Raw genomic sequence first — 24,975 nt, 5'->3', positions numbered from 1 at the left:
TTTATCAGAATATTTTAAAGCAGGAAGAGAAGTTTTATAGCTATTTGGTAAGTTCAGCCTCCTACTTTTAAGGATGAGGAAACTGAGGACCAGAGAAGTTGAGCCATTTTTGCCTTCACTCATTCTAGACTAAAATTCAAGTCTCTTGCCTGACTCAATCCACACCACTAAATTGAAATATAAGATAGAGCCATTCATTGTTCATAATATACAGTGAACACATTTATAAAAAACTGATTGCTAAGTAATAAACATAATAATCATAGCTTTTCATGAGATACTATGAGTATAGTAGAAAGAACAGTGGATCAATATAATATAGTTGGGTTCTTTGGACAAATCACGTCTTTTCCTTATTGGCAAAATGAGAAGATTGATAAAATCTCTTCTTGTTCAAAAATTGTATGATTTTATTTTTAAGAAATACCTATAAAAGTTACAAATAAATGGAAGCTCATGAATTCTAGTGTATCCTTTGTCTAATTGTAAGCTAACCTCTCTTCCTTAAGTTTTTACATTTTATAAAGTAGAAATGTCAGTTCACGTGGAATTTTGTAATCATTAAATCCTAATGTGAAGGACTTGAATGATAATAATGGTACTTTTAATTTGAAATGGAATTTAGCTTTAGATAGTATTTCATACTAGAAATATTTATTTTATGTGACAATACCCTAGAATCCTTTTCGTACTGTGTTATTTATTCTCTAGCCCAATCCTACCCCACAACCTCATTCTCTTTTTGGGGGGGGGAAAGATCCTTTTAAGAGAGAGAATTAAATATTTAAAAATGCATACTATTTCACAGAGGCCCATTCATGTTCCCTACCCCTGATTTGTGGATGAAGTAGTGGGGTATTAATTTACCATTTGTCTTAGTTGGAAGTTTGCTTTTCATGTTAGATTTTTCACTGTATTTTAAGGGAGTCCAATTTTATCTGTTGCTAAAACACCAAAGCTCCACAGAAAAAAAAGTGTAAATAATTATCCTTGGCTAATGTTATTTCTACTTCATATTTATATTTGAGAAGTTACTGCATTTGATGATAAAGTAAATTTTTTCCTCTATCACTTTTGGAACTTTCTCAACTACTTCTTTAATGTAACTTTCTTGTTTTGTCTTCCCACCCTGAAGTCCAGGTGAGTGTTGGAAAAAAAAAGTTTTTTTAAAAAAAAAAAAATGACCTCTTCACTAATGTTTAGGGAATAGCATCTTGAGAAAATGTAAACAGATCTGCAGTGTCAGGCATGCAAATGACAGACTCCAGCTACTATTTTCAGAATGTTGGTCCGGTAGATTTACTTACAATTTTCTAAGTAAGGAAACTTCTCTCTCTTTTAAGTGCTTTTGTTTTTTCTCAATTTAAATTTTTTTTTTGATAGAAGTCTTTCTGAGGCATATGAATTGCCCTGACTTAAACAATATAGGCAGTTTCTGGTATACAAGCAAAGAACACAAAAGTGGTGTCCTAAACTCACACTCTTTTCCTACCTTTATCTTCCTTAGAGGACAGGACCCTCCCCTCTAATCCCTGCCATCTTGTTCTTGGTGAGAGGTTAAATGTCAGTCTTTGTTCCCAGAGCTGGGGCGGGTATTTGGAGGGGGTTGAGATATATTGTTGTATCCTGAGTTTCAGCTCAGATTATGTCCAAAAGTTTTTTTTTTTAAGCACTACAGTTCTGCTTCATTTTGAATTAAATATGCTTTTGGACTGTTCTGGGAACATTTATAGCCTTGTTTCTATTGGAAAATATGTTTCAAATTGGTAAACAATCTTAACACTGCAAATTCAATCCACTCCGATATGGGATTGCTATATGATAAACTTAATTTAATTAACATTTTATAGATGATTGAGCTAAATCATCACAAACATTAGTTTTATTGTTCTTTGATATCCTCAGGACCTACTGACATGTTAGACTTAACTTAGCCTTACACTGAATTTCCCTGTTTCTCTATTGATATTTTTTTCTCTCTCTGCATCAGATTTCACTTTTAATAGAAAACTCCCTTTCCTCTTCCCTTCTCCTCTTCCCCTTCCACCTGCATTTCAACATAAGTGAAAGGTTGCCAGGGGAAATGAGATAACCAGAATTGGTAAATCCACAGACATAATTCTGCATAGAGTTATAAGCCAATAAACAGGCGTGAGTGAGGTATTATCTATCCTTTGAAGTGAAATACATGAAGTATGTGACAGTTAAGTTTTTTTCTAAACTTTGAAACCTTTTAATGGATGTGGTAGTGTTTCAGATGGATGTGACTATACTTGTTGGAATGAACATTTAATGTTATGTTAATTAGACTTGTCCCAAAATGAAATACACTGTATTTCATTCTTTTAAGAAATATTTGAATGCCTACTATGTTTGTGATACTCCCTGCTGTTAAGGAGCTTATTGTCTACTGAGGAACTTAAAAGATTGTCCTGGGAAGTTACTTGTAGCTCCATCACTAATCAAAATATTGTCATGCTTTGGGCTTCTTTACCAAAGCAACTTATTTAAGGTTCAAGACTTGGATTTAAGCATCAGTCACTTTTTTCATTTGCTATAGCTTTTTTTCTGGCTTTGTCATTTTGAATTGCCTGGAATCTCAAATTCTCACCCTTTTCCCCCACCCACCACCTTCTAAATTTCTTCTTGTAGCAAATTATTCACAAGGGACTAAAGGCTTCTTTCTTGTCCTTTGTATGCTGTGGATATGAAGAATAAAATTCTTTTCATTTACATTTCACTGTAGTTCACTCAATCTTTGAGCAGTACCATCAGAATGTGTAAGTACTGTACATTTATAGTATGCAAAATCAGATTTTTATCTGTCTGGGCTATGCATTTTGTGACTAGTACAAGTAATATTAAAAAGAAAAAAAATCAGGGGGTTCCTGAAGGAAAATCTATAATAAATTATGTTTATGAGGAGTTTTTCATAATAATTGATTTTGACCTTGGGGCTCTGGGGAAGGGCTATACTTTCTGGAGATTGAAATGAGTAACTTGCCTTAGATTTAAAGAGTGTTCTTAGTGAATCTAAGCATATGCATTTAAAATATTGACTTTCTAGTAATTAATTGCTAATATAGTTGCTTTTCGCACAGTGGATTTTCTTTGACTTTTTGAATAAAGATATATAAATCTGTCACTTAGCTCAATGTGGCAGCATAGTATATTAGAACTACCGGACTTAATAGATTTGGGTTTGTGTCTCAGTTATGCCATTTACTAGACTGGGAAGGAACAAACACTTTTATTAAGCACCTGCTATATGCCAGACACTGTGCTAAGCACTTTACAAATATTAATAGCTATGGGAGATTTGGCTGATTGTTTAACGTTTCTGTTCCATCATTTCTTTTTTTAAAAGGGGGCTGGAAATTGCTCTTAAAGTTTCTCTAAGGAAAGCAGACCACAAACTAAAGAACCATGTAAAGTGAATTGTTATTAATAATTTTTGTTCAAATTACATTACAATCAGAACACTGAATCTCTTGTGCAAAATTATCATTCTGATGTAATCTAATAATAACTCATTTTTTGAGAATTTTTGTGCTTAGGCACCATCAATTCCATGTGTTTTTTCTCAGTTAAATATTTATAAGCATGTCTGTAGTTGATAAGATCTAGGAGTTGACTGAGTTTAATCCCTTAACTTTCATCAGCGTTCCATTATTGTATTCTGAAACTAGGTGATTGAGTGAGGCCATTATAAAACCTACTGATTATTCTGCCAACAGTGCTGGAGTGTTCCATTTGATGCCATTTGTAAGTTAACTTGGCAAAAGTAGCTATCCAAAAGAAATTGAACCTGAGGCTTCAGTTCACTGTAAGTTCAAATTTTATTTTGTAGAAACACTTGATCAAGTGAGAAAGAAATATTGCCTGTCATGAAATTGATTTTATAGATTTCTTAACCTTTCGGGAGGAAGGAAGAATTGTGGTGCTGATTACCACAAATAATAAGCTCCTTGATTTTTTTTAAAAGTCTGAATAATCACTAATTTATAACTAATTTGTAGATAGGGTTATTTGCCAAGGAAAAATAATGCATGCATATGAAGGATATTTTAGAAAATTGTGTTGTTACTGGGTTGTTAGAGTAGTTTTAAGTTAGAAGTGTCAAACACACAGCCAGCACATTCAGCAACAACACACACTACACTGTACCAGATTAAGATGTAATTGGGAAATATTTAACAAAATAAAATACAATAGAACATAGATATACTAGTACATTTTAAAACTAAGTCAGTATGCAAGGATAGGGATGCTTATATATGGCTTAGTGGCCCTTTTTTTCTGTTTGATTTGAATACAACTGATCTGTGACCAAATTTGATTTCTTAAACTTGGAGATTTAAATAAGATATTGCCTAGATTTTTAGTTTCCATAGTTTTTATTTTTGTATTGTTAAAATGCTAAGAATGTACACAAACACTGTTTCAGCAAGTTTGAGCAAACCAGGGCTTTCTCACTTTGTCTGACTTAGTTTTTAATAGAGATGCTTCCCATTTCCATGAAATCCATTTTATACAGATATCAATTTACACAACAGAAAAGTTTGAGAATTACTGCAAAAGCTTTGTTAGTCGACCATATATTGTCTCCTTTAAATATCTTCCCTAATTAATTTTAAATGTTTTGAATGTTAAGAAAAAAACTTTTCAAGCTCATGTTGTACAGGGTGAAGTACACAAATGCTTAAGAAAAAGTTGATATGGAATCTTACTTGACATAAAATAAAGCAGCTCTTTGAATATACCTTTTTCTAAGTGAAAAATCATAACAGTGATAACTTTTGCCTCCTACTTTATTTGCATGGATACTGGTAGATTAAGTATGAGCCTTTTCCTATTGGTTACTTCTTAACTCTGCAAGAATCTGGCTCAGTCTAGTTTTTGTAGTGAAAATAGCCCTGTAGTCTTTCTGTACTGTTATAACTGTATAGTATTTTGCTTGTTTCCCCCATTACATTACATTGCAAGAAATGTGTATTGAGCACCCATATACAGAGTTCTGGGAAGTCAGTTTTTTAATAAGAACCAAATTTAGATAAGAGATAGCTCTACCCTCAAGGAGCTGTTTGGCTACAGTAGAGGGAGGAAGCACAGCTAAAACATGCAGTATAAGTAAGTGTATTAGAAAACAATACCATGCCTGGATTGAGGGAGCTGAATGAAGACTTTACTTTCTTGAGGAGATGACATTGGAGAGAGGCCCGGAAAACAGGATAGGAATTCAGCTGGTAAAGAAAAGGGAGAACTTTGCAGTCATAGAGAAAGGCTTGAGGAAAAATTCTACAGGAAAGGATAAGTGAGCTAAGGGCCAAAGACTTCAAGGTTGAAGTCATCTGTAATAAGCAGTGATTTGAGAAACTCACTGATACAGATATTTATTTTTTAGATTTATTGTTGTGGGTCAACATGTAGAGTATAGAACCTTTGATGAAAAGGGAATCTTGATTTCTAATACTTTGGCATATTGATTCTAGGAAAGAATCTTTACTCTTTACAGCTGATTGCATTGGCTTGCAAAATTATATGCAGCATTCAAAAATATTATTTGAAATTATAATTGTGAAACTTTGCTTTATGCTATTTCAATTCAATTCTGCATTTAACCTACAATATCTACTGTGCTAGAAAAAAGTTTAGAATAAGACTAATTCCTCCATCCTGATGGGACTTGGTCTGCTCGGACAGTATAAGACAAATATATTTTTTTAATATATAATTTATTTATTTTTCAGTTCTTAACATTCACTTCTACAAGAATTTGAATTCAGAATTTTCTCCCCACTCTCCACCCCAGGACAGCATGCACCCCATTCACCTCTTCCTCCAGTCTGCCCTCCCTTCTATTACCCACTCTTCCTCCATCCCCCTTCCGCTCTATTTTCCTGTAGGGCAAAATAGATTTCTATACTCCATTGCCTGTATAGCTTAATTTCCAGTTGCATGCTAAAATAATTTTTAACATTCATTCTTAAAGCTTTAAGTTTTGTATTCTCTTTCTCCCTCCCCACCCACCCTTATTGAGGAAACAAGCAATTCAGTATAGGTCATACATGCGTAACAGTGCAGAGCACTTCCATAATATTTATGTTGTAAAAGACTAACTACATTTCCCTCTGTCCTATCCTGCCCTTCATTTATTCCATTCTCTCACTTGACCTGTCCTCCCATAACAGTGTTTGCTTATGAGTATCCCTTCCCTCAATTTGCTGTCCCTTCTATTATCTTCCCTCTCCTATCCCCTTTCCCCTAGCCTTCAAGACAAATATTTTTTAAGTAGAGGACAAAATACACAAGTTCATAAAAGGAGTATAAAAGCAAAGTGAGGTCTGAGGGATGGGGAGATACCCAATTAGCAAGGATCACAGAAAGTGTCTCAGAAGATTTAGTATTTGAATTTTAAAGCATTGGTGGACAGAGACCCAACAAATGAACAAAGGGAGAGCATACCAAGCATAGTGAACCAAATGAGAAATTGTATAAAACTGGGGAAATGCAGGGTCTGTATTGGGAATGATGAGGAATCCAGTGAAACTAAAGCATAGATTGTGGAAGAACATCCTTGAATTTCAGGGAGGTGATTTTGAACTTTGGTAATGTGAGCCTGTAGTAAAGATGATGGCAGTGAGAATAGAGAGCAGGGGACAGAAACAAAAGATTGTGGGCATAGAATTGACAGCATTTAGTAACTTAAATGAGGTAAGAAGGAAGAGTCAAATTTAACCCTAAGGTTTGGAACATGGGAGATTGGTGGTACTACTGACAAATAGTAAAAGGCAGACTTGAAGAGGAGAAGATGAGTTTGGTTTTGTAATAGTCAAGCTGGTGTGGGATGTAGAGGGTGAGCAATCCCATAGGACTTTGCAGATGTGGGGTTTGAAGCTTGGAAGAGAGGTCAGGACTGAAGATTTAGGAGTCGTCTGTATGTTGTGGTTGTTGAAGCTATGGGAGTAAATATGGTTGTCAGAGAAAAAAAAGACTAAGTATAGAACTTTGGAACAACAAACTTAAAAGGGGGTAAGAAAAAGAGCTGGGAGAAGGGATGGAGAGAGAGAATGGTTAGAAAGGTAGGGAGTATTGTCACTGCAGTTGAAAGTAATCAAATGAAAGGTAGTCCCTCAATGTCACATGCCACAGAGAGACCAAGGTGAATGAGAATGTTAAAAAGTCCAAAGGATTTAGCAGTTAGGGTGGTTAGCTAATTAACAAGCATTTATTACATGTCTTTATGTGCTAGTCACTGTTCTAGGCACTTGGGATTCAAGGATACATAAAGTAAACAAGAATTTATTAATTTATACTTACTATGTTCCAGGCACTCTGCCTTCCTTAACTCTGCAAGAATTTGACCCAGACTATTTTGTTTCCTCTGTTGCATCGTTTACATTACATTGCATTACATTACATTACAAGAAATGTTTATCGAGCACTTGTGTGCAAAGTTCTGGGGATATAAAAAGAGGCAAAAGACAATCTCCGACTAAGGTCTCTCTATTAGATTGTAATCTAATGAGGGATTCAGTACTCTTTAACAACTGTACAAGCATGATATGTACAGGATAATATGAGGTGTGATCTCAGAGGGAAGGAGATAAGATTGAGAACTGAACAGGCTTCTTGTAGGAGATGGTACTTCAGCTAAAACTTGGAGGAAGTCAGAGAAGCCAATGAGAGAAGATGAAGAGGAAGAGAATTCCAGCCAGCAAGCATAGCCAGTGAAAATGATGGTTGGAGTCTGGAGGTGGGAGTATCTTGTACAGGAACAAGAGTCTACTGGTTTGCAGAATACATGGAAGAAATTAGATGAAAGTAGCTTGGAAAGATAGGAAGGGGGTTATGAAGGGCTTCAAAAGCCAGAAACAAAATTAAACCGGTTAGATAGCTGGGATCAGATAGTAGTTAATGGTTCAATGTCAGTGGGTGGGGCAGAAGGATCAATGGTTAAACAGTCTCATGCCATTTAATATTTTTGTCAGTTATCTAGGTAAAGGGATAGGCATCATGTTCATTTTATTTGAAAAAATAACAAAAAGCTAAAATGGATAGTTAACACAGGGAACAACATGTTCCCAAAGGATCTTTGACAGGCCAGAGGATTGGGCTGAATCTAATATGATTAAATTCAATAAGTATAAATAAGTTTAAAAAATTTAATTTCACAAATATAAGCTAGAAGTGAAATGGGTAGACAGCAGTTATTCTGAAAAAAGATCTAGGGATTTAAGTGGACAGCCAACTCAATGTGAGTCAGTGCTTTGATGTGGCAGCCAAAAGCAACTAATGCGATTCCAGGCCTTGGTGAGAGCATAGGTGTACAGCTGACAGGAACTGGGTAGTGACAGCCTTACTGTGTTCAGACCTCATTTGAAGTGGGAAGAGATTTGGAGTTGAGCTTTACAATAGTCCAGGCTTGAGAGGATGAAGTCTTATACCATAGTGATGACAGTGTCAGAGGAGAGAAGAGACATATAGGAAAGGTGTTAGAAAAGTAGGACTCGGCAACTGACTGAATGTTGGGGCAGGCAGGGGACGGGGAGTAAGAATGAGTGAGATGACTCAAGGAGCCAACATGTACACATAAAAGTGTGTACACAGTAAATACATACAAAATCAATTCAAGATAATTAGAGAGTTAACTCCTATGTCAGGAGAAGCCTTACCAAGAGATGGTACTTTTGCTAACCTTTGAAGGAAACTAGGCATTCAGTGGGGTAGCTGGTGGAGGGGGTGAATTCCTGGTTTCTGGGATGCTTGGCTAAAGTGTGGTGATGGGAGATAGATTACTTGTTGTGTGTGAGAAAGGCAAAAGGGCTAGTTGGGCTGAACCAAAGAATGTGAAATGGAATAACATAACAGTTCTGAAAAGGTGGGTTGAACCTAAATTGTGAAAGGCTTTAATGAGATACAAAGATGTTTGTATTTGATCCTGCAGTTAATAGGGTAACCTTTGAGAAGCAGTTTCATTAGAGTGCTGAGAATAGAAGCTGAATATAGACCATAAATTTACCTCAGGGGAAACAGTTTGAAGCACAACACCAGATAATTGTGCAGAACTGCGACTGAATGATCTGAAAGTAGAATTTCTAAGTTCAAGATCTTAGAAATGGCACATGTAGTTCTGTGAAGTAGGTATAAGGGATCCCTTACTAGGTATTGTTGAAGTAAGATACAGAAATGAAGATTGCTGGAGTTGAGTAATTGGGTGGTAGAAGGGATACCAGTGAAGATTGAAGTCCCTGAGAATGATGGCAAAGGATGGATTCAAGAGGAAAATGATGAAATATATAATAGTTATTAAGGAAACTAGGGGAGTAATCTGGAGATCTGTGCATGATGGTGACTGGTAGTATGGATTGACAAAAAAAAGATTACTGAGGTATGGTGGGGCAAGAAGGGTCTGGAAGATGAAATTTAGAATAAGGATTAAGTTACCTGTGACTGAGAGACAGTGTGACTGCCAGTGGTTTGTAAACAATATGGTTTTACCAGGAGAAAACTAGGCTTTGAAGAAAGGCAAAAATAAATTTAAATGGGCTTGAGAAATAGAATTAATGCAGTGTGAATTGTGGAAGAGTTAGAGGCTATTCCCCAGGAAGGTAAAGTAGTTAAAGAATATAAACAGGCAATACCCCAAAGAATAAATAAAAACTATTCTAAATCACTTACTTTAGTGTAATGTTCTAAGTCACTCATAATAGATATGCAAACTAAAACTCTGAAATTTAATCTCATGGTTACCAGATTGGCAGAGGTGACAAAAATGACAAATGTTAGACCGATATTGGTCTACCCAGTCTCGAAAACAATTTGGAGTTATGTTAGAATAATACTAAACTGCATGTACTCTTTAACCCATTATTATTACTACAAGGTGTATAATACACCCCAAGGAAGATAGGGGAAAAGTTGCATATATACATTTATAACAACATTTTTTGTAGTAATAAGATTAGAAGGAAAGGGGATGCCCATTTTTTAGAGAAATGGTTTCGATACCTTGTGAATCTAAGGGAGTATTATGGCATGATAGAACGTGATGAAAGTGAAGAATACAAAGAAATTTGAGACATGTATGAACTGCTTGAAGTAAGCAGAAACATAACAGTTGACATGATGACCACAGTAATATAAAGAACTTTAAAATACAATTCTTTTTAATTCAGTGATTAGTCTTGAGAGAGTGAGTATAGTCCCTTTTTTCTTGTCAAAAGTGGTAGGCTGCAAGTAGGAAATGAAACATACATCGGTTGACATTGCTTATGTGTTTATTTTATTTTTGTTTTGTTTCTTAATTGTACTACTTTGTCACTAAAGAAGATATGTTAGAGTTCCTATGGGTCATTTTTTTAAATAAAAACTTCTTTCAGTATCAATGACACTTTTAAGATAGGGCATGTATCTTGCATCTAAAGCAAAGAAATTGGGGATTGGGAAGCCCAGTTTATAGGAAGTAAAGAGAAAGACAAGAGAAAGGCTGGGTCAATGAAAAAAGCAGTGAACTTTGAGGAAGAACTGAATTTGAATCTCATCTTTGATACATAATAGCTTTGTGATCTTGAGGGTATCACTTAATTTCTTAGTCTCAGTTTCTGTCTCGAAAATTGCTCTATTTCATATTGTTGTATGGAAAGTATTTTGTAAAATTTGAAACACTATATAAATGTACATTATTATTGTTATTAGAAACAAAATTGACAGACCCTGAAATTCTAAATAGAATGTGGAATACTGGTTTTTCAGAGTTGTCACACAAGATTTTAATTTTAGATGTACTTTGAAATTCTGATAAAGTAACCACTGAAATAAGACAGCTGTATAAGATCTACTGATTCAGTCATATGCAAATATGTTGTCACTTGTCTTTCAATTGTTATTAGGTTTTTGAGAGAAAATATATTTATGTACGTATAGGATTGTCTAATTTTAAAATACGCGTTATAATTTTCTAAAATTGGCATTTACAGAATCAAGAATTATCTGTAAGGGAATTGAGATGATATCTTGTGCAACTCATCCTTGAACAAGGATGATATCCTTCGTATCATAACCAACAATTTTATTATCCAGCGTTTATTTGACAATTTCCCATACACGGGAACTTACTCCTTCCTAAAGCAGGTGTCCCAATTCGGATAGCTCTAATTTGTTAAGGAGATTTTCCTTAAATCGAGTCTAACTTCAACTCTTTGAAACTTCTGCCTATCCCTTGTGCCTTATTCTGTCTTCTGTGGCCCTTCCCCCCTCCTCCCAAAAAAGTATAATTTTCTTCTAAGTGATAGCCCTTCAAATATTTGAAGATAAATACCATGTCCCTTCAAGTCTTTTTTTCTCAGCTAAACATGCTTTAATCTTCATATAGCATGAAGTAAGAGCCTTTCACCATTCTGTTTGTTGCCTTGATGTCTCTCTCTAACTTAACAATATCATTCCTAAAATGAGAAAACCAGAGTGGAATACAGTACTGGGATCTGTGGTCTGACTAGGGAAGATTATAGCAAAACTTGAGTTATCTAATCTTGGACATCATACCCCTTAACGCGGCTTTACAATGCATTAATTAGCTCTCTTAGCTACCATATCATATCTTTTACATTGAGCTTGCATTTCACTAGAACTCCCAGGCTGGGTTTTTGTTTGTTTTTTTTTTTAAATGAACTACTATTTAATCATGCCTTTTTCATCGTCTGCGTGTGAATAGGTTTCTTTGAGTCCAAATATAGAACTTTGCTTATTAAATTTATCTCTATTAGTTTTTCTCCCATTCAGTTCTTCATATGTTCTTAACTGTGGGCAAATTTTTGCTTTTTGAATCCTGTCGTCCATTGTGTTAGATACCCCTTCCAATTTTGTACCATCCAGAAAAGCATGTCATCTGTGCCTCCATCAAAGTCATTGATAAGGTTTAAACAGCACTGGGCCAGGTATCAATCCTTGTGTTCATGAATCATTGATGATTATCCCTTGAGTTTTGCCATGCTACCAGTTTTGAATCTCCCTTATAACTCTCTTGCTTATATCATTCTACCTTTTCCACAAGAATATCTTGAGAAACTTTCAGATGCCTTGCTACAATATAGGTAAGTGATATCAGTATCATTCCTCTGATATATCAGTCTGGGAATCCTATCAGAATTGTAAATGAATCCACTATCTCTCTACTTGACTAAAGGAAAATATTTCCTGGGACCTAGATTGGTCAGGACAATTCATTAGAATTAGACTACTTCTGGGAGTTGGGTTTTTTTTTTTTTTAAGGTTATACATATCAGAGGTTGTTTTCAATTACGTTAACCTACTCAACTATGTTCTCCTGGTTCAGCAAAGGTTGCTTCTATCATTTTATGTCTTTTCATAATTCTCTGAATTCCTCATTTATCTTTGCTTATAATACAGTAATATTTCATACATTTACTAAATATGCTGTTATTTGTTAATTGCTACCACATTCTTTAATTTTTCACAGATCACTGAGTTTTTGCTCAGCAATCATATGCATGATCAGTTAGTTCTTCTAGTACTAGGAATGTAGTTCATATGGGCTAGGGAATGTGAACTTAAAGGTATATAATGATGTTCTTACCATTTCATATTGATTGTATATCCGTTCTCTGTATTTTTTTCTGTTCTTACAAGTCCAGACATTCTCCTTGGCAAAGAAAACAGAAACAAAACAGGAATTGAATGAGACTGCTTCCTCTCTGTTGTCAGAGCAACAGTCCAAGCACATCTTTTTTCCCTTTAATATACTTATTCCTCTTTCCCCCCAACTTTTGTTGCCTATTGTTTTTCTTACCAGCCTCAGCTGGTAAGTCCAAAAAGCCGCTTGAAATCAGGAACTAATTTTTTTCCCTCAGTATCTAGCAGTTTCTGATTTGAGTAATATATTCATATCACCTTCCTTGTACTTAAAATGCTTCTTGATTAATTTAGCACTTCTTATACTATTCTCCTTGTGCCATGCCTTTTGTTGTTGATTACTTGTACTTATTTTGTAATGTCTTTTTAAAATCGAAAGTTCATTGACAAGTTCTGTATCTTCGTTGGTCTCTTTATAGAGATTCTCCTTAATCTCATTGGAATTGGAATTTTTTTCCTTTATTTTCTTAGAATTTTCTGAGAGCTTCCCATTCCTCCTGGGTTTAACTTCACCTGTAGAAATACAGTCTAGTTCTTCTGAACTCTCAGATATCACTATTATCCTGGGACCTAGGGTGTGTCAGATTTTTTTCCCAAACACTTATTATTAAGATGTATTGCTCACTTTCGCACAAAGTTGTTATCATTTCCCAGCAACCAAAGTCTTCCTATTATAAATCTCTCCTCGACACCGGTCTATCCTGCATCCAGATGTTAAAATGATCTTAAAAGTAAAGATCCTCTCATTCATTAAACTCCAGTGGTTTCTTGTCACCTCCGGGATCAAAATCCTCTGTTTGGCTTTCAAAGGCCCCCACAACTTGCCCCTCCCCTCCTCTACTTTTCTAGTCTTCTTACATTGCCCCCTTCTCATTTCCATTTCCCCTCTTCAGATCCCAGCTACAGAAAGCCTTTACTGATCTCTTTTAATTCTAGTGCAGACTTGCACAACTTGGCAGTAGGTAGGGGTCAAAATTAAAATAGGCTAAACTTCTTCATGCTGTAGTTAGGTTTTTAGTAGCTCACTTTCCAAGTAAAGGTATAATTAATGATTAAACTATTTTGCAAATAAGCCATATTTTAAAAAAGAGGGAAGTTTTAATTAATATCAGTTAGTTATACTTATTACTTAAGCTTTTTATTATGAAATCACATGTTAAAAAAATCACTTTGCTAAGCAGTACAAGTTTTAATACATTTTTCAGGTTTTCTTACTGTTTACATTTAGTTAATGGGATATATCATACTTCTTATCAGCAGTCAGTTTATTGTACTCCAGAATCATTTGAAATTGATTTTTGAAATTGATTTGAAATTTTGATTTTAATTTGATTTCTTTAGAAATCTGAAAACTAACTTTAGTAGACGCCTCATTTTCTGAGTTTACTTTCTTGAAAAAACATTGTTCCCTGCTGAGATTTTTTTAACAATTTAGGCGCTTTCATTTGTTTTTTATTGATGTCCAATTTGCTTAAGTCAGGATGTTTTGATTTGAAATGGCGACAAAGATTGTATTCCTTTGGAGCAGCTATTACTTCTCAGCAAACAAAGCACAATATTTTGTCTCTTGTGTAAGAAAACAAGCTTCTATCTGTCCACTCCGGATGAAACGCTCCATGTTCTGATTCAATCTTCCCTTTTTTATCACTCATTTTACAAAGTCATCCCAAAAACTTTAATGTGAGACCTGAAAAACGTCCACAGCAACTACTCACATACAAAGAAATACTGAACTGAATGACTTACCTTGGAGAGAGTACCAGACACTCATGTAACTTGGAGGGTGGCTGTGCAGTGAAGGAGGGGAAGAAGCTCTTGTGTTGTTGTCACTCATTGTATGGGTGTCAGGTGTACCCACTTTGTCCCTGTTCAATACCAGTAACACCAAAAAAACAACAAAAAGATTCTCACTCCTCTCAGGCTAGAGACAGACCGAGGATGGTGGGTTGCTGTGGGTCATGTGACAAATAGAGAGTACCCAGTGGCAACCCACCTTCCAGGTTATATGATGGGCATAATAGTGAATGATGGAAGATGGGTTAAGTGGGGCACAGACAGAGCATGAATTACATCTTTCTTTTTCATCCTCTACATTTTTTGCAAGCTGCCCAGAGTTATTTGGTGGACTGCAAGCAGCCTGTAGATCATATGTTGTGCAGGCCTGTTCTAGTGCCTTCCCTCTATTGATTACCTCCAATTTTTTCTGTATATGACCTGTTTGTACATAACCGTTTGCATGTTGTCTCCCCCACTGGACAGTGAGCTCCTTAAGAGCAAGTACTGTCTTTTGCCTTTGTATCCTCAGTGCTTAGCATATTGCCTGTCACATAGTAAGTACTTAATAAATGTGTTGACTGACTAGATCTTGCAGTCAATGGGGGGAACCACTGCATTAATTGAGTTAGGAAGGTAACATAATCATTTTTGCTCTTAAAGAAAATTATGTGGGTAGCAGATACAGATAGTATGAACTGGAGATTCTCCGAACAGAATTTGAGTCGGGCAGACCTATTAATAGACTGTTGCAGTAATTTAGATAAGAAACCATGAAAGCCTGCACTAAGGTGGTTGAATGAGAGGGATGTTACGAAGGTAAAAATGGCAAGATTTAGTATCTGTGTTTTGCATTTATAAGCAGGAAGCTTGGAATAGGGAGAGGTATGTTTGGTTTAAAAGATGAATTCTGTATTAGACAGTTTGAATTTCCAAGAAGGCAATTGGTGATACAGTACTGAAACTCAGGGAAAATATCTTTCTCTCCACTCCCCTCTCTCACCCCTTCTTCCTTCCTTCCATCTCTCCCCTCTCCCATAAACATATGCATATATAATCATATTTCTGAAGGTGACAAATAAGTATTTATGTGTGAACCACTTTCAAGTATATGACAGTTAAACCCATGAGAATTCATGGAGTCACAGAGAGTATAGAGAAAGAAGAGGACCAAAGACAGATCAGCAAAGGAGTCTGAGGAATTGTCACATGGGTAGGAGGAGAACTACCTGAAGAGATTAGCATCAGAAAAGCAGAGAGGAGAGAAAATCAAGTTTGTTGATAGTGTTAAATGAATAGAAAGATCAAGTAGGATGAGAACTGAGAAAAGGCTATCAGATTTAGCCATTGGTAACTTTGAAGGGAACAATTTTAGTTGACTGATTGGGTTAGAAGCCAGATTGCAAAGATCCCCAATAAAATTTCCTTGTTCTTCCTCCTTTTGAAAGATGAAACTATCCTGCGTTAAGTCAGGAAATTGTTACATGCTCTGTTTTGGGTAGAAAGTTTCAGCAATGAATGGATAACTGAAGACCCTCATCTGTGGTATATATCTGTGTTGGCTTATATATTTACCAACCCCCCCCCCCATTTCTTCTTTCCGTCTTTTGAGCTGTAATATGTTCAAATCACCTTCCTTGTAACAAGGTAAAAAAGAAGGGGGGAAAAGAAGGCACTTCAGCACAACTAACCAATATATTAACTGATTGAGCATATGTAGTATTCCACTCCACATCCATGGCTCAAGAGGGGAGGGAGGTGTGTCTTATCTCTTCTTGAGGTCAAGATTGCTCTGATATTTTTGAATAAAACATAACCTCTTAAACCCATATTGTAGTTATGTTTCATCACATTTCCTTTTTCTACCTTTCTTTTTTTTTTTTTTTTTTTACTTTATGCTCCTTTGTCAAAGCCAGGTCATGAAAATCATCCAGAAAAAAATGATTTCTATCATTCTGGAGAAAACATTGGAAACAAAGTTAGTAGGGATTTAGAGGTACTTGTAACAGAGGGGAAGGGAAAATAGTGCAGTCTTTCTCGAGTGGCAAAGATTTGTGCCTAAATGAAATATTTAGTAATTCATATTGTTTATTGCAAGTTAAACTTCACTCTACAGCTGTCATATAATTAGAGTTACTCTTTAAATAGCTTGTAAAGATCATTTGGGGTTCCATAGTTATTCGTTATTATCCCTAGTAAATTTTTTCTGAGTAGTTCAGGTTTTATTATCTTGACATCACGTTTCTTGAGATTTTTTCACGATCTTCAAGTATTAGATTTTTATTTTCCTTTGATTTTAAGCTACTGTTTCAGGAAAGTAAATTTTTAAAAATACATTCTAACATCATTTCCTTTATGCATATTGTACTCAGCCTCTTGAAAGTGCCCCTTATATTGGTTTTTGGTTTGAATGGTAGAAAATAAGACAATTTTATATTTTTAGAGTCATTTTTGATGGGTTAACTTGATGGAGTCTCAAGATTTATTGCCCCTTTGAGAGTTTTTGCCAAACAAGGGATAGAAATGATCAGAAAAGTAAAATGGACAGTTTGGCTATGTAAGATATAAGTTTTGCACAAACAAAATCAGTGCACTTAGAATTACAAGTGAAATAATTAATTGGGAAAAATTCTTGGTAGTATATTTCCCTTATGAAAGGACTGATATCCAAGATTTGTAAGGAATTGATGCAAATATATAAGAACATGAATTATTTCGCAATAGATAAATGGTCAGAGAATTTAAACAGGTAGTTCTCAAAAGAAGTAAGCTAAAAAAGTTTCAGAGATTGAATGATAGAAATGCGAATTAAGTAATTGAAGTGTACTTCATATTCATTATATTGGCAGAGTTGACAAAAAAGGAAGATGACAGTTGTTGAAAGTACTGAGAAGACAAACTCACTAATTAATGAATTGTTGGTGGAATTGTAAATAGAGTCAGTCATTCTGCAAATCCATTTGGAACTCTCCCCAAAAAGTTACCAACCTGTGCATTCCATTTCTGACTTACTGATACCTCCTGGTCTTTTTCCCCTCAAAAGATCAGGCAGAGGAGAAGGACCCACATGTATATGACATTAGTAGCAGTATTTTTTTATAGCAAAAAGTTGGGGGCCTATCAGCTGGCTAAATAAATTATGGTATATGAATGTAATGAAATAAGAAGTAAGCTCAATAAGAAATGACAAATAGGAATTTGAACTTGCAAAGGTTTTTATGAATTGATAGCTAATGAAATGAGCAGAACGAAGAGGACAAGTTATACAGCGACCATAAATGTTAGAAAAGAAAACAACCTTGAAAGACTTAAGAACTCTGATCGACGCATTGTCCAAACAGAGCTCCCAGTGATGGATGGTGGAACATGCTTTGAACCACTTTAGGTACAGAATAAGACCAAGACCATATCTTTGTAGATGTGACTGATGTGTGAATTCATTTTGCTTGACTACAATTTTGTTACAATGCAGAGATTTTGTTTTTTGAGGAGAATAGTTGGGGGGCTGTGGGGTGATGTCATAGATGTAAATAAAATACTTAAAATACATGGAAAAGCATATGCTCAGAAGGGGAAACAGGAAACCAGGGCAGTGTTGGCACTGCTGTGTTAAATTTAATACATACGTTTTAAAGAAAAGGTGAATAATAGAAATCAACAACTTCATAAACAGACTTCTTTTTTTTATTATTGTTCTTTGTATATATTCCTGTTTGATGTCTCTCAGGTTCATAATTTTAAAAAGACAGTAGGACGCAGGAAGATGGATTGCCTTGTTCTGTGGGATCCCATTTTGGTCTGGTTGATTAGAGTACTGATCTTAGTGTCAGAAAAATCTTCATTTGAGCCCTGAGTCCTACACTTATTAGCTGACTTTAGGTCAATTCTCCAGTGTAATTATTTGAAACTGTCTACTTCACAAGGCTGTAGTGGAGAAAACTTGTCAAAGAGGTTTATATTAATAATACATAGTTTTTTATATCACCTACATTTCCCCTTGCATTCCTTCTGGACAACAAATTATTATTTATTTCAAGCAAGAAGGAAGAAAAGAATCAGCAAAAGTAATAGATGCATTTAAAAATCTGACATTATGTGTAGTGTCCTATGTCTGTGGGACCTCCTACTCCCAGAAGGAAGTAGGGAAAGTATCTTCTCATTCCCCTTTTTGGGGACCAACCTTGTCATTTATCATTTTGAAACATTTTGTTTCATTTTATTTTGTGGTGGTTCTTTTCATTTACTTACTCAATGCATATATCATTTTCCAGGCTCTGCCTGCTTCCTTCCTTTGCATCGTTTTCATTCGATGTTTCATTCACAGTTCTTTGTATTCATCATGTTCATTATTTCTTATAGTTCAGTAATATTCATTGCATTCATGTACTATAATTTCTGTAGCCAGCCCCTTATCAATGGGTTTCTATTTTATTCATGGTTCCCACGAAAAAAAAGAACAAAATGCCACTTTAAATATTTTTGGCATATGTAGACTTTTTTGAGCAGGTATAAGTAATCTTGTTGCGCCTGGTAGTGTTTAGAGGTCATGGACATTTCATTCACTTTATTTGCATAATTCTATATTGCTAGTAACTTACATTGTAAACCTTAAGGTATAGTACCTGTGTATTGAGGTTAAAAAAGAGCAGACAATATATGTGAAGACTTAGTTAAAATGTTAAATGATTTTCTGAACAATACTGATGTTTTGAGGTGTTTTTAGATATTAAAAGGGATGTTTTTTGAATAACTGTTGGAAAGCAATAGGTTAATTAGATGTACATCTATTTAGGGTATGGTTAAAGGAATTCATGTTACATAAATGTAATATTATCATGTGCCTTCCAAATATAAGGATTTCAGGAAAATTGAGTAGACAAAATTTAACTGAGCATAGTATATGTAATGACCGTAATAATAATGTGAAAACATTAAAAGGCAGCTGTTCTCTGATTAAAGGCAATTGACAACTACTGGTTCCAGAGAATAGAAATTGAAGTTCTGTCAGATGTGGTCAATGTATCTATTGGTTTTGCTTATCTGTTTTCTTTGAGACAAAGAGGGCTGCTATTGAAGGGAGAGTTGCTTCAGAAAATGACTAATGTAGAAAATAGGAGGGATCAATAAACCATTTTTTAAAAGAAAACAGAATTTATGTTGCAAAGATTTGTTGAGACTTCTTTACACAACAGATAAAACTATCCTTGGAGGGTTTTTTGTTTTGTTTTGTTTATTTTTTGAGGGTCAAACATAGTGATATTCAGCAATCAGTTGTTTGAAATACTTGGCTCTCTTAGAGATGAGTCCTTGAGAGCAAGTGATATTCTTCAGGGCTGTGTCTCACAAAAGGTAGAGAAAGTGTAAGAGAGAGAGAGAGAGTGTGTGTGTGTTTGTATACATACGTGTATGTGTAGTATTTGAGAATCATCTCCATAGAGGTGATAATTGAAACCATGTGAGTAGATGAAATCACTATAGAGAGAGATCCAAGAACAGCCTTTAGGAGACACCCATGATTAAGGAAGATGAGGGATCAGCAAAGGATACCTCTTTTAGACATTTGTAGATATATATTTTTTGTGTGAGTAGATTATTTTCAGATTCACTTAATAAAAATTTTTGTGGTTGAAGTAAAGTTTAAAGTTAGATTTGTAGGGGCAACTAAGTGACACAGTATAGAGCACTGGAGGTGAAGTCAGAAGGACCTGAGTTCAAATTTGTACCTAGACAATTACCAGCTGTGTGACCCTGGGCAAGTCACTTAACCCTGATTGCTCCCGCCCCCCCCCCCCCCCCAAATAATATAGATAAATAATTTGTGATAGAAAGTTCTTAGGCTGAGTAGCACTGAGGAGAGTGTGGCAGATTACTAAGTCTGCCTGGTCCTGCCTCTTTAAATGTGCCTTTTTATTGACAAGGTGCCCTGAAAGTAGAACTTTGGACTGGTTTCAGGACCATCGGACCTACCTGACTTCAAATCAACAGCACCTGGTGTAACACAGTACATTCTGTTAATTATAATGCCAGAAATGTGCATTGAGCTAATTGGCTTAGCTAAGTACTATAATTCAGTGACTTGATATTCAGTAGTTTTTCCTAGACTTTTGATTTCTGTCATTCATATTGAAAGATACGTTGTCTAGTTAAAAAAAGAATAAGAACCAAGGGATAAAGAACTGGCACTTTTATAATACCTCTAGCAAGTTTATTTAGATTTAATTCTCTAAAAATTCAAAAGGAAAAAGAAAACTTTTTAAAGCTTTGTAATTCATTTAAATTGAGAATCAGAATTTGACATAGTTATTATAGTTATTATATTACCAGTGCATGTTGATTTCACCTTTGCAATATTTCTCAAATAAACCCCTTTCTCCTTCTTATTTTACCACCACTGTTGTGCAGGCCCTCATTGCCGTACCCCTGAATTATTGCAATAACCTCCTGTTGGGTCTTCCTGCCTCAAGTCTCCCCTCTCCAGTCCATCCTTCATTCATCCACTACAGTGATTTTACTAAAGTATACATCTGATCTTGTCACTCCTCCCACCCCCAGCTCCTCACTCCAGTAGCTCCTTATTGGACCAAATACAAAATGTTCTTTTAGAACACACTTAATAAATGTTTATTGATTGATTACTTGGCATTCAAAGCTCTTCATAACCTAAAAATAATAATAATAATAATAACACTAGCTAATCGTTTATAGTGCCAGGCGCTTTACAATTAATCATATCCTTTGATCCTCACAGCAACCCTGGGAGATAGGTTTATCCTCCTCCACTTTACAGGTGAGGAGACTGAGCCAAACAGGTTAAATGACCTGCCTACAGTCACACAGCTATTATATCAGAAGCAGTATTTGAACTTAGTTCTTCCTGAATTCAGACCAGGTTCTCTATCCATTAGGCCAATTAGTTCCTCCTACTATTCCAGGTCTTCTTACATCTTACTCCTAGGCACCGACTCTTCAGTCCAGTGACATTCTTCTTGGTTGTACCACAAACCAGACACTCCCATCTACAGGCTCCAGGCATTTTCTCTATCTCCCATCCCTAGAACACTGTCCTTCCTCCATTCCTATTACTGATCTCCCTAGCTTCAAGTCCCAACTAAAATCCCACCTTCTACATGAATCCTCCAACTCTTCTTAATTTTAGTGCCTTCCCTCTCTGTTACTCGCTATTTATCTTATATATAACTCTGTGTGTGGGTGTGTGGGTGTGTGTCTGCTTGTTCACCCCATCAGATTGTAAACTCCTTGAGAGCAGGAACTACCTTTGCTCTTTTTGTAATACTAGCCCATAGTGCAATGCCTGGCACATAGTTGTTCATCCTTAGTTTTTGAAGCGGACCAATGACATCAGAGGGCGATGTCTTGTCTTGCATGTGAATTGGATTTCAGTGAGGCAAGAGTCACACGAAGTCATCTTCCTGAGTCATCAAAGTCCAGTGGTAAGACAAAAAGTCAGGACAACTGGCAAAGGCCCAGGATACAGTGGATGACCTTGGCATCTCCATGTCTGACCAAGCTCTAAGCGCTGCATAGCACCTCCTTCAGCTGCCTTTATGTCCATTGGAATAAATTGTTCTCATCAGCCCATTCTTCCCTAGGGAAGTCTTCCCATGCTTGGAGTAGACATCCCCCTAACTCACTGATGGGTTTGAGGCCCATCGATTACCCTCAACCTGGTTTAGCCCGTCTGCCAAGATACTTTATGGGGGTGTGGCTAGCATGCTGTAGCTTCTTGGAGCCACAGGTAAGGGTGAGTGAATTTGGTGGACACCAGAGGTGGATGAGCAGCCCTGAAAAGGGCTTAGCAAGCCCTCACACTAGAGGTGCTAGTCCTCCCTGCACACTCCATGACGAATAGTAGGTGCTTAATAAATGTTTAATGATTGATTCCTGAGCAGTTATGTTTAGCTAATTTTCTTCTATAAGAAATCATTTCACATTACTGTGACTTTGATTCAGGTGAAGCTAATTCCTTTTCTCTATATCTTTTCTCTTTTGGATATTACAGATGACCATGGATGAGAAATATGTAAACAGCATTTGGGATCTTCTGAAAAATGCAATCCAAGAGATCCAGCGCAAGAATAACAGTGGTCTTAGTTTTGAGGAGCTGTATAGAAATGCATATACTATGGTTTTGCATAAACATGGAGAAAAGCTCTACACTGGACTAAGGGAAGTTGTTACCGAGCACCTCATAAATAAGGTATCTATAACTTTTAAAGACTTGATCTTAATAGTACTTAATAGATATTTATAATCTTATGTTTCCTTCCTTTAGAAATTTGTTTTCAAAGTATACTGACAATGTATGGAAAGTTTTTCTTTAATGTGAAACCTCATTAATGCAGTACCTGCTTATTTGGAATTAGCAATCTTTTTGATGAGAGCTGTGATAGTGCTATTTTCATTATCTGTGAGGAAGGGATTTGTTAAGCAGTTTAATAGTGTAAATAAGACCAGAGGAGATTATGCCTACTTTAAAGAGTAAAGTTTTGTAGTACCTTAGAAGTAATTATTTACTAAACCAACATAGACAATGTCTTCTGTCTGACTGTTTGGCACCCCTCTGTCCACTGGATGTATGATTCCACATGGGTTCTTGACTTGCATTTTAAGAAGTGCTGAAGGGGTCGAGAGTGGAAAAAGTATAAGAAGCCCTGTCCTAGAGCACTGAGAGGTTAAAATGGTTTGCTTTGCTTTGGCCACACAATTACTATATGCCCAAGGACTTCCTGGCTTAGAGATTGGTTCTTTAAATGCTCTGGTCTTTTGATTTCAAGTCTAGCCTTCTGTCCACACTGCCACTTAACCATGTTAAAAGTTAATTAATAATTCCAGGCAATATGTAGGTACCAAATGGGCAGCACAAATGATCATTGTTATAGTAATCCATAGAAGCAGAGAAATTCACAGGATGTATACTATGTCTTACATTCTTGTCATTTATTTCAGTTGTGTCCAACTCTTCATGACTCTATTTGGGGTTTTCTTGGCAAAGATACTGAGTGGTTTGCCATTTCCTTCTCTAGCCTCCTTTTACAGATGAGGAAACTGAGGCAAACAGGATTAAGTGACTTGCCCAGGGTCACACAAGTAGTACGTGTCTGAGGCCAGATTCAAACTGAGGAAGAAGAATTTTCCTGATTCCAGGCCCACCAGGCGCTCTATCCACTAAGCCATCTATTGCCTATGTTTCCCTACTCCATCTGTTTTTATTGTCTGTCTCTCATACCTCATATAGTCTCCTTCCTCAGTTTTGCCTCTTAGCTTCCTGGCTTCCATTAAGACTTGGCTTAAATCCCATCCATTACTATCATTCTACTCATCTTTTTCTTTAATCTTGTGAATCACTTTTCTCTTACTGTTCTTAAGTGGCATTGTAGTTACAATTCCTCACTCTTCAAGAAGATCAGAGTTAAAATCCTACCTCTGGCACTTAATAGCTATGTTACCATAGGCTAATTACTTATCCTGTCTCAGCCTCAGTTTCTTTATGTATTAAATGGGGATAATAAAATCTGCCTTACAGAATTTTTGTGAGGATCAAATGAAATAACATAAATACAGCTCTTTGCAAATTTTAAAAGCACTACATAAATGTTACCTATTAATTTGTGTCAAGTCATTTTTTAGTCATGTCCAGCTCTCTGTGACCCCATTTTGAGTTTTCTTGGCAGAGACATTGGAGTGGTTTGCCATTTCCTTCTCCAGTTCATTTTATAGATGAGAAGACAAAGGCAAACAAGGGTTAAGTGACTTACCCAGGGTCACAGAGCTAATAAGTATTTCAGGCCAAATTTGAATCTAGGAAGACTAATCTTCCTGATTCCAGGCCAGGCCCTATAGTCACATACTTCCTAGCTTTCTCTCACAGGTTGTTGTTTTTGTCCTTCATTCTCGAAGAAGATCATGACATCAAGATGATAACGTGACTTGCAGTTGACTTTGATTTGAGTGAGGAAGGGCTGTGCAAGGTCACCAACCTCACTTTCTTCTCCTGAGTCCTAAGCATTAATATGTGTTAATATTTATTGCATAGGTAGATACAGTAGCTGCTGCATAAAAGCATCGATTGTGAGCTTATCCTACATGTGCTCACTGAAAATCATCTGTGGTATAACTTTAGTAGCAGATAGGACAACAGGGATGACATTCACCAAATCTGCTCCTGTGTGATTCTTTTTCTGGGTCTGTATTTTGAAAGCTTTTTGTACTATATAGCTTGGATGTGAACTATTATAGCAACATCTATTTTAATAGTTATTAAAGCATTTATGGGTGAATGTTATGTTCTGTGATTGTGAATAGCAGTTCTTTTGAGGAGTTCAAAGACCCACACTGATATTACTTACATCAGAAGTTTTTTTATTATATATATATATTTTTTTGAAGGGGGTAGAGTGACTAGCCTACACACAGCTAGTAAGTGTCAAGTGTCTGAGGCCAGATTTGAACTCAGGTCCTCCTGATTCCAGGGCTGATACTCTATTCACTGTGCCACTTAGTTGCCCCCGAAGACCCACCCTAATAATATAA

General features: G+C 35.9%; 1 protein-coding gene across 1 annotated transcript in view; it reads left to right on the top strand.

Moving 5' to 3' along the window:
• The window catches only part of CUL3 (cullin 3), a 105,310-nt gene that overhangs the window by 11,276 nt on the left and 69,059 nt on the right, over nucleotides 1-24,975 (top strand). Inside the window, exon 2 of the mRNA XM_072617980.1 lies at nucleotides 22,445-22,642. Within this exon, the coding sequence (XP_072474081.1) occupies nucleotides 22,445-22,642 (198 nt within the window). The remainder of the gene's footprint in view (nucleotides 1-22,444; nucleotides 22,643-24,975) is intronic.

Source organism: Notamacropus eugenii, chromosome 6, assembly GCF_028372415.1.
Source record: "Notamacropus eugenii isolate mMacEug1 chromosome 6, mMacEug1.pri_v2, whole genome shotgun sequence".
NCBI classification, from domain to species: Eukaryota; Metazoa; Chordata; class Mammalia; order Diprotodontia; family Macropodidae; genus Notamacropus; species Notamacropus eugenii.
Note: the sequence above shows the minus strand (reverse complement) of the source record. Positions and strands in the feature narration are given on the sequence as shown.